General features: G+C 46.3%; 1 protein-coding gene across 2 annotated transcripts in view; it reads left to right on the top strand.

Annotated features, from left to right (window-relative positions):
• The window catches only part of dnah12 (dynein, axonemal, heavy chain 12), a 44,940-nt gene that overhangs the window by 8,174 nt on the left and 24,579 nt on the right, over positions 1–12,187 (top strand). For both annotated transcript variants that reach the window (XM_029723833.1, XM_029723834.1), the window contains exons 22-29: positions 430–565; positions 679–825; positions 1,004–1,123; positions 2,821–2,977; positions 8,956–9,128; positions 9,226–9,378; positions 9,499–9,738; positions 9,837–10,082. In XM_029723833.1, the coding sequence (XP_029579693.1) occupies positions 430–565; positions 679–825; positions 1,004–1,123; positions 2,821–2,977; positions 8,956–9,128; positions 9,226–9,378; positions 9,499–9,738; positions 9,837–10,082 (1,372 nt within the window). The remainder of the gene's footprint in view (positions 1–429; positions 566–678; positions 826–1,003; positions 1,124–2,820; positions 2,978–8,955; positions 9,129–9,225; positions 9,379–9,498; positions 9,739–9,836; positions 10,083–12,187) is intronic.

Here is a 12,187-nt window from a genome sequence, read left to right as displayed (position 1 = left end):
CTCTCCCATTCCTCCACCTCCCTCCCATTCCTCCCATTCCTCCACCTCTCTCCCATTCCTCCACCTCTCTCCCATTCCTCCACCTCCCTCCCATTCCTCCCATTCCTCCACCTCTCTCCCATTCCTCCACCTCTCTCCCATTCCTCTACCTCTCTCCCATTCCTCCACCTCCCTCCCATTCCTCCCATTCCTCCACCTCTCTCCCATTCCTCCACCTCTCTCCCATTCCTCCACCTCCCTCCCATTCCTCCCATTCCTCCACCTCTCTCCCATTCCTCCACCTCTCTCCCATTCCTCCACCTCCCTCCCATTCCTCCCATTCCTCCACCTCTCTCCCATTCCTCCACCTCTCTCCCATTCCTCCACCTCTCTCCCATTCCTCCACCTCTCTCCCATTCCTCCATCTCCCTCCCATTCCTCCACCTCCAGCTTTTTCTTCCTGTCCAATGATGAGATGCTGGAGATTCTGTCAGAGACCAAGGACCCGTTGCGCGTGCAGCCCCATCTGAAGAAGTGTTTTGAGGGCATCGCCAAGCTGGACTTCCTCCCTAACCTGGACATCCAGGCAAGTAGATCGATCAGTGGAAGCAGATCATGTTAACTTAATTTACTAGAAAAGCAGTGAAGTTTTTCTCCATCCATTAATCAATTTATCTATTCATCCACCCATCCCTCCAGGCCATGTACAGCAGTGAGGCGGAGCGTGTGCAGCTCATCCAACTGATCTCCACCTCAGAGGCACGGGGAGCCGTGGAGAAGTGGCTGGTGCAGGTGGAGGACATCATGCTGCGCTCCGTCAGGGACGTGGTTGCCCGCTCCAGAGTGGTGAGATTACTCCACCACTACCATATGTATATAAACTATGGTATGATGGGACACAGTACAAAAGCGTATAGTGTAATCGGATATTCTACTATTACTGTATATTTGCTAGAAAACAATATGATGCCAAACTAAGATGTTCTTACCAAGAGAGATTACATCCTCCCTCCTGTGTGTGTAGGCCTACGGTGAGACCTCTAGGAGTCAGTGGGTCAGGGATTGGCCTGGCCAGGTGGTGCTCTGCACCTCTCAGATCTTCTGGACCCTGGAGGTCCATGAGGCCATCGGAGGAGGAGCTCAGGTAGGGGCACCAGGACACGCATCACTGTCATCTCTACCATGATGACCATTACCAAATATACAGTTGAAGTCGGAAGTTTACATATACTTAGGTTGGAGTCATTGAAACTCGTTTTTCAACCACTCCACAAATTTCTTGTTAAAACATGTTATGGACAGGAGTTCCGCTAAATGACACAAGTAATTTTTCTAACAATTGTTTACAGACAGATTTCTTCACTTATAATTCACTGTATCACAATTCCAATGCCTTTAAACAGCTTAAAACATTCCAGAAAATGATGTCATGGCTTTAAAAGCTTGTAATAGGCTAATTGTCATCATTTGAGTCAATTGGAGATGTACCTGTGGATGTATTTCAAGGCCTACCTTCAAACTCAGTGCCTCTTTGCTTGACATCATGGGAAAATCAAAAGAAATCAGCCAAGACCTCAGAAAATACATTGTAGACCTCCACAAGTCTGGTTCATCCTTGGGAGCAATTTCCAAATGCCTGAAGGTACCACGTTCATCTGTACAAACAATAGTACGTAAGTATATTGGTGCAAAAAGTACAAATCAATCCCAGAACAACAGCAAAGGACCTTGTGAAGATGCTGGAGGAAACAAGTACAAAAGTATCTATATCCACAGTAAAACGAGTCCTATATTGACATAACCTGAAAGGCCGCTCAGCAAGGAAGAAGCCACTGCTCCAAAACCGCTGAAAAAAAGCCAGACTACAGTTTGCAACTGCACATGGGGACAAAGATCGTACTTTTTGGAGAAATGTCCTCTGGTCTGATGAAACAAAAATAGAACTGTTTGGCCATAATGACCATCGTTATGTTTGGAGGAAAAAGGGGGAGGCTTGCAAGTCGAAGAACACTATCCCAACCGTGAAGCACGGGAATTGCAGCATCATGTTGTGGGGTTGCTTTACTGCGGGATGGACTGGTGCACTTCACAAAATAGATGGCATCATGAGGGAGGAAAGTTATGTGGATATATTGAAGCAACATCTCAAGACAGTCAGGAAGTTAAAGCTTGATCGCAAATGGGTCTTCCAAATGGACCATGACCCCAAGCATACATCCAAAGTTGTGGCAAAATGGCTTAAGGACAACAAAGTCAAGGTATTGGAGTGGCCATCACAAAGCCCTGACCTCAATCCTATAGAAAATCTGTGGGCAGAACTGAAAAAGTGTGTGCGAGCAAAGAGGCCTACAAACCTGACTCAGTTGCACCAGCTCTGTCAGGAGGAATGGGCCAAAGTTCACCCAACTTATTGTGGGAAGCTTGTGGATCCTAACTGACCTAAGACAGGGAATTTTTACTAGGATTAAATGTCAGGAATTGTGAAAAACCTGAGTTTAAATGTATGTGGCTTAGGTGTATGTAAACTTCCGACTTCAACTGTATCTATGTCATACGCTCATGAAATTCAAACGGCCACTTCAGTGTTTCCTCTATATTCATTTAGCAGTGGTGACCTAATATATATATTTCTGCCGAGATGCGCTTTTAAATGCATAGTCATTGGCTCAATGACTGGAAGTCTATGAAAACAGCTAGCATGTCAATGCGCTAACGCTAGTAACAATGCAACCCCCCCCCCCCCTTGCCTTCACTGCTGAAAGAAATCCTAGGGAAACACTGCCACTTAGTTGAGGAGATTTGTGTGATAGTCAACACACTAAGAAATGCATTTCTCTTTAGGGTCTGAAGAATTACTACCAGCAGTTACAGAGCCAGCTGAAAGACATAGTGGAGCTGGTAAGAGGCAAGCTGCCCAAGCAGACTCGCACCACGCTAGGGGCTCTGGTCACCATCGATGTCCACGCCAGGGATGTGGTGATGGACCTGATAGACAAAGGTAATGTTCAGTAGGCTTTAGTAAATTTTTATATGGTACAATGCTGTTATAATATACACCATGAAAGGAAATGGAACTGATATCAGATATGTACAGTGCGGTGTCCCTCAGAGCAGTTGCCTTAGGCCGTTACTTTTATCATTGTTTTTACAAGAAGCTAGAATGACTATGTATGCGGTTAATCCCCACTCTACATGTCAGCACCCAAAGCCAGAGAGCTCACTGAAATTCTAAATAAGGAGTTTCAGTCAGTGTCAGAATGGGTTATTAATAATAAACTGGTCTTAAATATATCTAAAACTAAAAGCATTGTATTTGGTTCAAAACATTCTCTAAAACCTAAACCTTTACTTGTTGTTACATGATAGGTGTGACCACTGAGCATGTTGAGGAAGCGAAACTCCTACGTATAACATTGGATGGTCAATTATCATTGTCAACTCATATTGATAAAGTTGTTGTGAAGATTTTGTTCTGCGTTTTTGTCACAAAAATCAACTGTACTAATTGTTCAGGCTCTGGTCTTTTCCCATCTTGATTACTGTCCGGTAATAAGGTGCAGCAAATCCCCTATTCAGACGGGATTAGTTTTACTTTTACTTGGGGATGTAATTATGTGCACGAGCACAAACCACCAATACATTTTAGTCCCCATCTGAATCTGCCGTGTCAGTCATTTTTACATGGCAGGAGAGTAACAATTCCAGCTAGAAATAACCTACTGTTTTTTGCAAACTCCTCGTATAATACTAGTCCCGTGCTAATCGAAATCCCTGTGTTTTGAGAGAAATGTCTGAGTTTGACAGGTGTTGCTCGCGGTTTGAGCAAGAAAACAATAAGTGATTCGATAAATTTAACAAAGTGCTGCACATAGCCTATATATGAAGGGCCTAGATGTATCAACTTTCACAGTGAATGCTTTTGTTTATAAGTTTTGTGTGAATTAATTGAACATCGCCATTTACATTACATTACATTTACATTTAAGTCATTTAGCAGACGCTCTTATCCAGAGCGACTTACAAATTGGTGCATTCACCTTATGATATCCAGTGGAACAACCACTTTACAATAGTGCATCTAAATCTTTTAAGGGGGGGGTTAGAAGGATTACTTTATCCTATCCCAGGTATTCCTTAAAGAGGTGGGGTTTCAGGTGTCTCCGGAAGGTGGTGATTGACTCCGCTGTCCTGGCGTCGTGAGGGAGCTTGTTCCACCATTGGGGTGCCAGAGCAGCGAACAGTTTGGACTGGGCTGAGCGGGAACCGTGCTTCCTCAGAGGTAGGGGGGCCATCAGGCCAGAGGTGGATGAACGCAGTGCCCTTGTTTGGGTGTAGGGCCTGATCAGAGCCTGAAGGTATGGAGGTGCCGTTCCCCTCACAGCTCCGTAGGCAAGCACCATGGTCTTGTAGCGAATGTGAGCTTCAACTGGAAGCCAGTGGAGAGAGCGGAGGAGCGGGGTGACGTGAGAGAACTTGGGAAGGTTGAACACCAGACGGGCTGCGGCGTTCTGGATGAGTTGTAGGGGTTTAATGGCACAGGCAGGGAGCCCAGCCAACAGCGAGTTGCAGTAATCCAGACGGGAGATGACAAGTGCCTGGATTAGGACCTGCGTCGCTTCCTGTGTGAGGCAGGGTCGTACTCTGCGAATGTTGTAGAGCATGAACCTACAGGATCGGGTCACCGCCTTGATGTTAGTGGAGAACGACAGGGTGTTGTCCAGGATCACGCCAAGGTTCTTAGCACTCTGGGAGGAGGACACAAGGGAGTTTTCAACCATGATGGCGAGATCATGGAACGGGCAGTCCTTCCCCGGGAGGAAGAGCAGCTCCGTCTTGCCGAGGTTCAGCTTGAGGTGGTGATCCGTCATCCACACTGATATGTCTGCCAGACATGCAGAGATGCGATTCGCCGCCTGGTTATCAGAAGGGGGAAAGGAGAAGATTAATTGTGTGTCGTCTGCATAGCAATGATAGGAGAGACCATGTGAGGATATGACAGAGCCAAGTGACTTGGTGTATAGCGAGAATAGGAGAGGGCCTAGAACAGAGCCCTGGGGGACACCAGTGGTGAGAGCGTGTGGTGCGGAGACAGATTCTCGCCACGCCACCTGGTAGGAGCGACCTGTCAGGTAGGACGCAATCCAAGCGTGGGCCGCGCCGGAGATGCCCAACTCGGAGAGGGTGGAGAGGAGGATCTGATGGTTCACAGTATCAAAGGCAGCAGATAGGTCTAGAAGGATGAGAGCAGAGGAGAGAGAGTTAGCTTTAGCAGTGCGGAGAGCCTCCGTGACACAGAGAAGAGCAGTCTCAGTTGAATGCCCAGTCTTGAAACCTGACTGATTAGGATCAAGAAGGTAATTCTGAGAGAGATAGCAGGAGAGCTGGCCAAGGACGGCACATTCAAGAGTTTTGGAGAGAAAAGAAAGAAGGGATACTGGTCTGTAGTTGTTGACATGGGAGGGATCGAGTGTAGGTTTTTTCAGAAGGGGTGCAACTCTCGCTCTCTTGAAGACGGAAGGGACGTAGCCAGCGGTCAAGGATGAGTTGATGAGCGAGGTGAGGTAGGGGAGAAGGTCTCCGGAAATGGTCTGGAGAAGAGAGGAGGGGATAGGGTCAAGTGGGCAGGTTGTTGGGCGGCCGGCCGTCACAAGACGCGAGATTTCATCTGGAGAGAGAGGGGAGAAAGAGGTCAAAGCACAGGGTAGGGCAGTGTGAGCAGGACCAGCGGTGTCGTTTGACTTAGCAAACGAGGATCGGATATCGTCAACCTTCTTTTCAAAATGGTTGACGAAGTCATCCGCAGAGAGGGAGGAGGGGGGGGGAGGGGGAGGAGGATTCAGGAGGGAGGAGAAGGTAGCAAAGAGCTTCCTAGGGTTAGAGGCAGCTGGAATGCTTGGAATTTAGAGTGGTAGAAAGTGGCTTTAGCAGCAGAGACAGAAGAGGAGAATGTAGAGAGGAGTTAGTGAAAGGATGCCAGGTCCGCAGGGAGGCGAGTTTTCCTCCATTTCCGCTCAGCTGCCCGGAGCCCTGTTCTGTGAGCTCGCAGTGAGTCGTCGAGCCACGGAGCAGGAGGGGAGGACCGAGCCGGCCTGGAGGATAGGGGACAGAGAAAATCAAAGGATGCAGAAGGGAGGAGAGGAGGGTTGAGGAGGCAGAATCAGGAGATAGGTTGGAGAAGGTTTGAGCAGAGGGAAGAGATGATAGGATGGAAGAGGAGAGAGTAGCGGGAGAGAGAGAGCGAAGGTTGGGACGGCGCAATACCATCCGAGTAGGGGCAGAGTGAGAAGTGTTGGATGAGAGCGAGAGGGAAAAGGATACAAGGTAGTGGTCGGAGATTTGGAGGGGAGTTGCAATGAGATTAGTGGAAGAACAGCATCTAGTAAAGATAGGTCAAGCGTATTGCCTGCCTTGTGAGTAGGGGGGGAAGGTGAGAGGGTGAGGTCAAAAGAGGAGAGGAGTGGAAAGAAGGAGGCAGAGAGGAATGAGTCAAAGGTAGACGTGGGGAGGTTAAAGTCACCCAGAACTGTGAGAGGTGAGCCATCCTCAGGAAAGGATCTTATCAAGGCGTCAAGCTCATTGATGAACTCTCCAAGGGAACCTGGAGGGCGATAAATGATAAGGATGTTAAGCTTGAAAGGGCTGGTAACTGTGACAGCATGGAATTCAAATGAGGAGATAGACAGATGGGTCAGGGGAGAAAGAGAGAATGTCCACTTGGGAGAGATGAGGATTCCAGTGCCACCACCCCGCTGGCTCGATGCTCTAGGGGTATGCGAGAATACGTGAGCAGACGAGGAGAGAGCAGTAGGAGTAGCAGTGTTATCTGTGGTAATCCATGTTTCCGTCAGCGCCAGGAAGTCTAGGGACTGGAGGGTAGCATAGGCTGAGATGAACTCAGCCTTGTTGGCCGCAGACCGGCAGTTCCAGAGGCTGCCGGAGACCTGGAACTCCACGTGGGTCGTGCGCGCTGGGACCACCAGGTTAGAGTGGCAGCGGCCACGCGGTGTGAAGCGTTTGTATGACCTGTGCAGAGGGGAGAGAACAGGGATAGACAGACACATAGTTGACAAGCTACAGAAGTGTTGTTTCTTGTATTATTGTCTCTTGTGTCTTTAGAGAACTGTTTCACTTTGATATCCTTTTTCTTCTGTCCTGATTTTCTCTTTCTTTTCTTCTGTTAACTAGATATTCTTTGTTATTCTTCGTTAGCTAGCTAGCTTCTTCCAAAAGAGTCCCTAGCAACTGCTTAGCAACTGGTAAACAATTCAGCTAGCTAAGATAACTACAATTTTATGAAAAATAGTAACTTTTTTCAAAAGCCTATCTTCTTTGTTTGTTGCTTGTTTTTTCTCCTTTTCAGTCTTGCAGTTTTCTTTTGCTTTTTCCCGAAGTACTTCACTCTAAAAACCATGTAAATTTCAATATTTGTAGGAGCTCAATTTTTCAGCAGCTGCTGCTCAATTTGGAATCCGGAACAAAAAAATCGCCAAATGCATCATAAAAAAATATTGCTCTTATTTAATGAAACCCTTGACGTTAATAGATCGCAAAGCAGCATACAACTGAGCTAAATGTTTGGAAATGACAAGTTCACTTTCTCATCCATAGCCTAAAAACACATATCAACTGCAAGTGAGCTGTTTAGTTCACATCTGAAGGCTGGGGGGCATTTAGGATTTCTTCTACTGCGGATCGCTAAAATATCCTAATGATTATGATCACACTTCTTCAATTCAAATATTATGGCAACACTACAGTATACCAAAGATTGTTTGGTATGGTTTAGAAACTTGGGAACCAAGCTCGAGTTATCAGTGTAGTCTCTCATCGCCTGGACTTGTTGAAATACAGTATCTTCATGCCTAGAAAAAAACTCCAGGCTTCGGTCTTAACTGGCAATTTATAGAAAAAAAAGAAAGAATTACAGGGGCCAGTTTGGGGAAAAAACTAATCCCGTCCGAATCGTCCTCTGGAATAAAGGACATTCTGGGGTAATAAATACATAACCAACGTTCTCTAGTAATACTAGTCCTGTGCGAATAGGGCTAAAGAAAGACCTAGCAAAGCTACAGCTTGCTCAAAACAGAGCAGCACGCCTTGCCCTTAACTGCACATACAGAACTAACATCAACAACATGCATGCCAGTCTTTCCTGGTTGAGGGTTGACGAGAGATTAACTGCTTATCTTCTAGTTTTAATGATAAATATTACTGTGACAAATTCCAGATTGTCTGCATTATCAATAACATTCAGCTCAGACACCCATACATACCTCACAAGACATGCCACCAGGGGTCTCTTCACAGTCTCCAAGTCCAAAACGAATTCACGGCAACACACAGTTTTATACAGAGTCATGATCGTATGGAACTCCCTTCCATCTCCAATTACTCAAGCAAACAGCTAAATTACCTTTACAAAATTGATTAAACAACAACTCATGAAACATCGGGGACTGTGAGAGGGCACACACAGACACTCTAACACATATATATATTTTTGTTGTATTGTTCGTTCATTGTATTTTAAATGTGTGACTGTCTATCAGTGTATCAGTGTTTCGTTACTTGTCATGTTTTGTGTTTTTTGTGGACCCCAGGAAGAGTAGCTGCTTCTTCTGCTAAAGCTAATGGGGATCCAAACAAATAAATAAATGAACAAATATGATGTCATATTTTCCTTAGGGCTGTGAAGACAGATGCCAATATCGAAATATTTTTTCCATGCCAAAAAAATTTATTGCGAAGCAGACCAAACTCTTTGGTCCTTCAAAAACCTGCTGTATGTAACAATTTGTGTGATATAGCTTGGAAAATAAACAAATGTGACTGGATGACAATGTTTGTTTCCAACATTAGGGCTGTTTTCCTAAAGAAATGAAATCCGCTAATGTGTTTTGTTTCCTTGCCACGATACTAACGAGTGTTGCGATATTGGTGTCGTCCCGGCCCTAATTTCCTGTTATTCTATGACAGGTGTGTCCCACGAAACAGACTTCCAGTGGTTGGCTCAACTGCGCTACTACTGGGTCAACGAGAATGTGCGTGTACGCATCATCAACTGTGACGTCAAGTACGCCTACGAGTACCTGGGAAACTCCCCTCGACTGGTCATCACGCCACTGACAGACAGATGCTACCGCACACTGGTAAACCACCCCGAGAAACATGTAGTCTGAAAGATATCTCACTCAGGTCACTCCCAAACTTTAGACTAACATTTCAGATTTTTACTTTATGTCTTAGATTGGGGCGTTCTACCTGAGTCTTGGGGGAGCACCCGAGGGTCCGGCAGGGACGGGGAAGACGGAGACCACCAAGGACTTGGCCAAAGCCCTGGCCGTGCAATGTGTGGTCTTCAACTGCTCTGACGGCCTGGACTACCTGGCTATGGGGAAGGTAACTGAAGCTGGGAATAACAGCGAATGTCAATCAATGTCCAATCCCTGTTTACTACACGTGTGGTCTTTATTATAGCTGGCGATAGTGCACCTTCATCTCTGTCTTCCTGTCTCTCAGTTCTTCAAAGGCCTTGCGTCGTCAGGTGCCTGGGCCTGTTTTGATGAATTTAACCGCATTGAGCTAGAGGTACTGTCTGTGGTGGCCCAGCAAGTCCTGTGCATCCAGAGGGCCATCGAGTTGAAGCTGGAGTACTTTGATTTTGAGGGCACCGTGCTCAAACTCAACCCTAACTGCTTCGTGGCCATCACCATGAACCCGGGCTATGCTGGACGCTCAGAGCTCCCAGACAATCTCAAGGTACAGAGGAGGATACACTCTTTATCTTATGCAATAGATTGATTTAAAAACTCTCCATGTTGATTCAACAGTATTTCACCCCTATTCATCCACAACAGGTGTTGTTCAGAACTGTGGCCATGATGGTGCCTAACTACGCCCTGATAGCAGAGATCTCCCTGTACTCCTATGGCTTCCTGAACGCCAAGCCCCTGTCAGTAAAGATTGTGATGACCTACAGACTCTGCTCTGAGCAGCTTTCCTCCCAGTTCCACTACGACTACGGCATGAGGGCCGTCAAAGCTGTACTGGTGGCCGCAGGGAACCTCAAACTCAAGTTCCCAGACGAGAATGAGGACATACTGGTGTGTCTAGAAAAGTTGGCTTATATTGATATGTTATTATGTATAAATTATATATATTTATAAACTGGGTGGTTGGAGCCTGAATGCTGATTGGCTGACAGCCGTGGTATATCAGACTGTATAGCACGGGTATGACAAACATTTATTTTTACTGCTATAATTACGTTGCTAACCAGTTTATAACAGCAATAAGGCACCTCGGGGGTTTGTGGTATATGGCCTATATACCACGGCTAAGGGCTGTGTCCAGGCACTCCGCAATGCATCGTGCGTAAGAACAGCCCTTAGCCGTGGTATATTGGCCATATACCACACCCTCTCGTGCCTTATTGCTTATATATATATATATATATATATATATATATATATATATAAGCAATATATATATATATATATAAGCAATATATATATATTTTAACGGAGTAGATCAGCTTTAATATTGCAGATAGATTGTAGCTTCCATCAATGTAATTGTCTGCATCACTTCCAATCCCCCATATATTATTTTGGTAAATATATTTATATACATACATACACATACCCACATATATATAAACATACATATACATACATAAACATATATATATACTGCTCAAAAAAATAAAGGGAACACTTAAACAACACATCCTAGATCTGAATGAAATAAATAATTTTATTAAATACTTTTTTCTTTACATAGTTGAATGTGCTGACAACAAAATCACACAAAAATAATCAATGGAAATCCAATTTATCAACCCATGGAGGTCTGGATATGTAGTCACACTCAAAATGAAAGTGGAAAACCACACTACAGGCTGATCCAACTTTGATGTAATGTCCTTAAAACAAGTCAAAATGAGGCTTAGTAGTGTGTGTGGCCTCCACGTGCCTGTATGACCTCCCTACAACGCCTGGGCATGCTTTTGATGAGGTGGCGGATGGTCTCCTGAGGGATCTCCTCCCAGACCTGGACTAAAGCATCCGCCAACTCCTGGACAGTCTGTGGTGCAACGTGGCGTTAGTGGATGGAGCGAGACATTATGTCCCAGATGTGCTCAATTGGATTCAGGTCTGGGGAACGGGCAGGCCAGTCCATCAATGCCTTCCTCTTGCAGGAACTGCTGACACACTCCAGCCACATGAGGTCTAGCATTGTCTTGCATTAGGAGGAACCCAGGGCCAACCGCACCAGCATATGGTCTCACAAGGGGTCTGAGGATCTCATCTCGGTACCTAATGGCAGTCAGGCTACCTCTGGCGAGCACATGGAGGGCTGTGCGGCCCCCCAAAGAAATGCCACCCCACACCATGACTGACCCACCGCCAAACCGGTCATGCTGGAGGATGTTACAGGCAGCAGAACGTTCTCCACGGCGTCTCCAGACTCTGTCACGTCTGTCACGTGCTCAGTGTGAACCTGCTTTCATCTGTGAAGAGCACAGGGCGCCAGTGGCGATTTTGCCAATCTTGGTGTTCTCTGGCAAATGCCAAACGTCCTGCATGGGCTGTAAGCACAACCCCCACCTGTGGACGTTGGGCCCTCATACCACCCTCATGGAGTCTGTTTCTGACTGTTTGAGCAGACACATGCACATTTGTGGCCTGCTGGAGGTCATTTTGCAGGGCTCTGGCAGTGCTTCTCCTGCTCCTCCTTGCACAAAGGCGGAGGTAGCGGTCCTGCTGCTGGGTTGTTGCCCTCCTACGGCCTCCTCCACGTCTCCTGATGTACTGGCCTGTCTCCTGGTAGCGCCTCCATGCTCTGGACACTACGCTGACAGACACAGCAAACCTTCTTGCCACAGCTCACATTGATGTGCCATCCTGGATGAGCTGCACTACCTGAGCCACTTGTGTGGGTTGTAGACTCCGTCTCATGCTACCTCTAGAATGAAAGCACCGCCAGCATTCAAAAGTGACCAAAACATCAACCAGGAAGCATAGGAACTGAGAAGTGGTCTGTGGTCCCCACCTGCAGAACCACTCCTTTATTGGGGGTGTCTTGCTAATTGCCTATAATTTCCACCTGTTTTCTATTCCATTTGCACAACAGCATGTGAAATGTATTGTCAATCAGTGTTGCTTCCTAAGTGGACAGTTTGATTTCACAGAAGTGTGATTGACTT

This window comes from Salmo trutta, chromosome 30, assembly GCF_901001165.1.
Source record: "Salmo trutta chromosome 30, fSalTru1.1, whole genome shotgun sequence".
Classification (NCBI taxonomy): domain Eukaryota; kingdom Metazoa; phylum Chordata; class Actinopteri; order Salmoniformes; family Salmonidae; genus Salmo; species Salmo trutta.
This window is presented reverse-complemented; position numbering and strand designations above follow the sequence as displayed.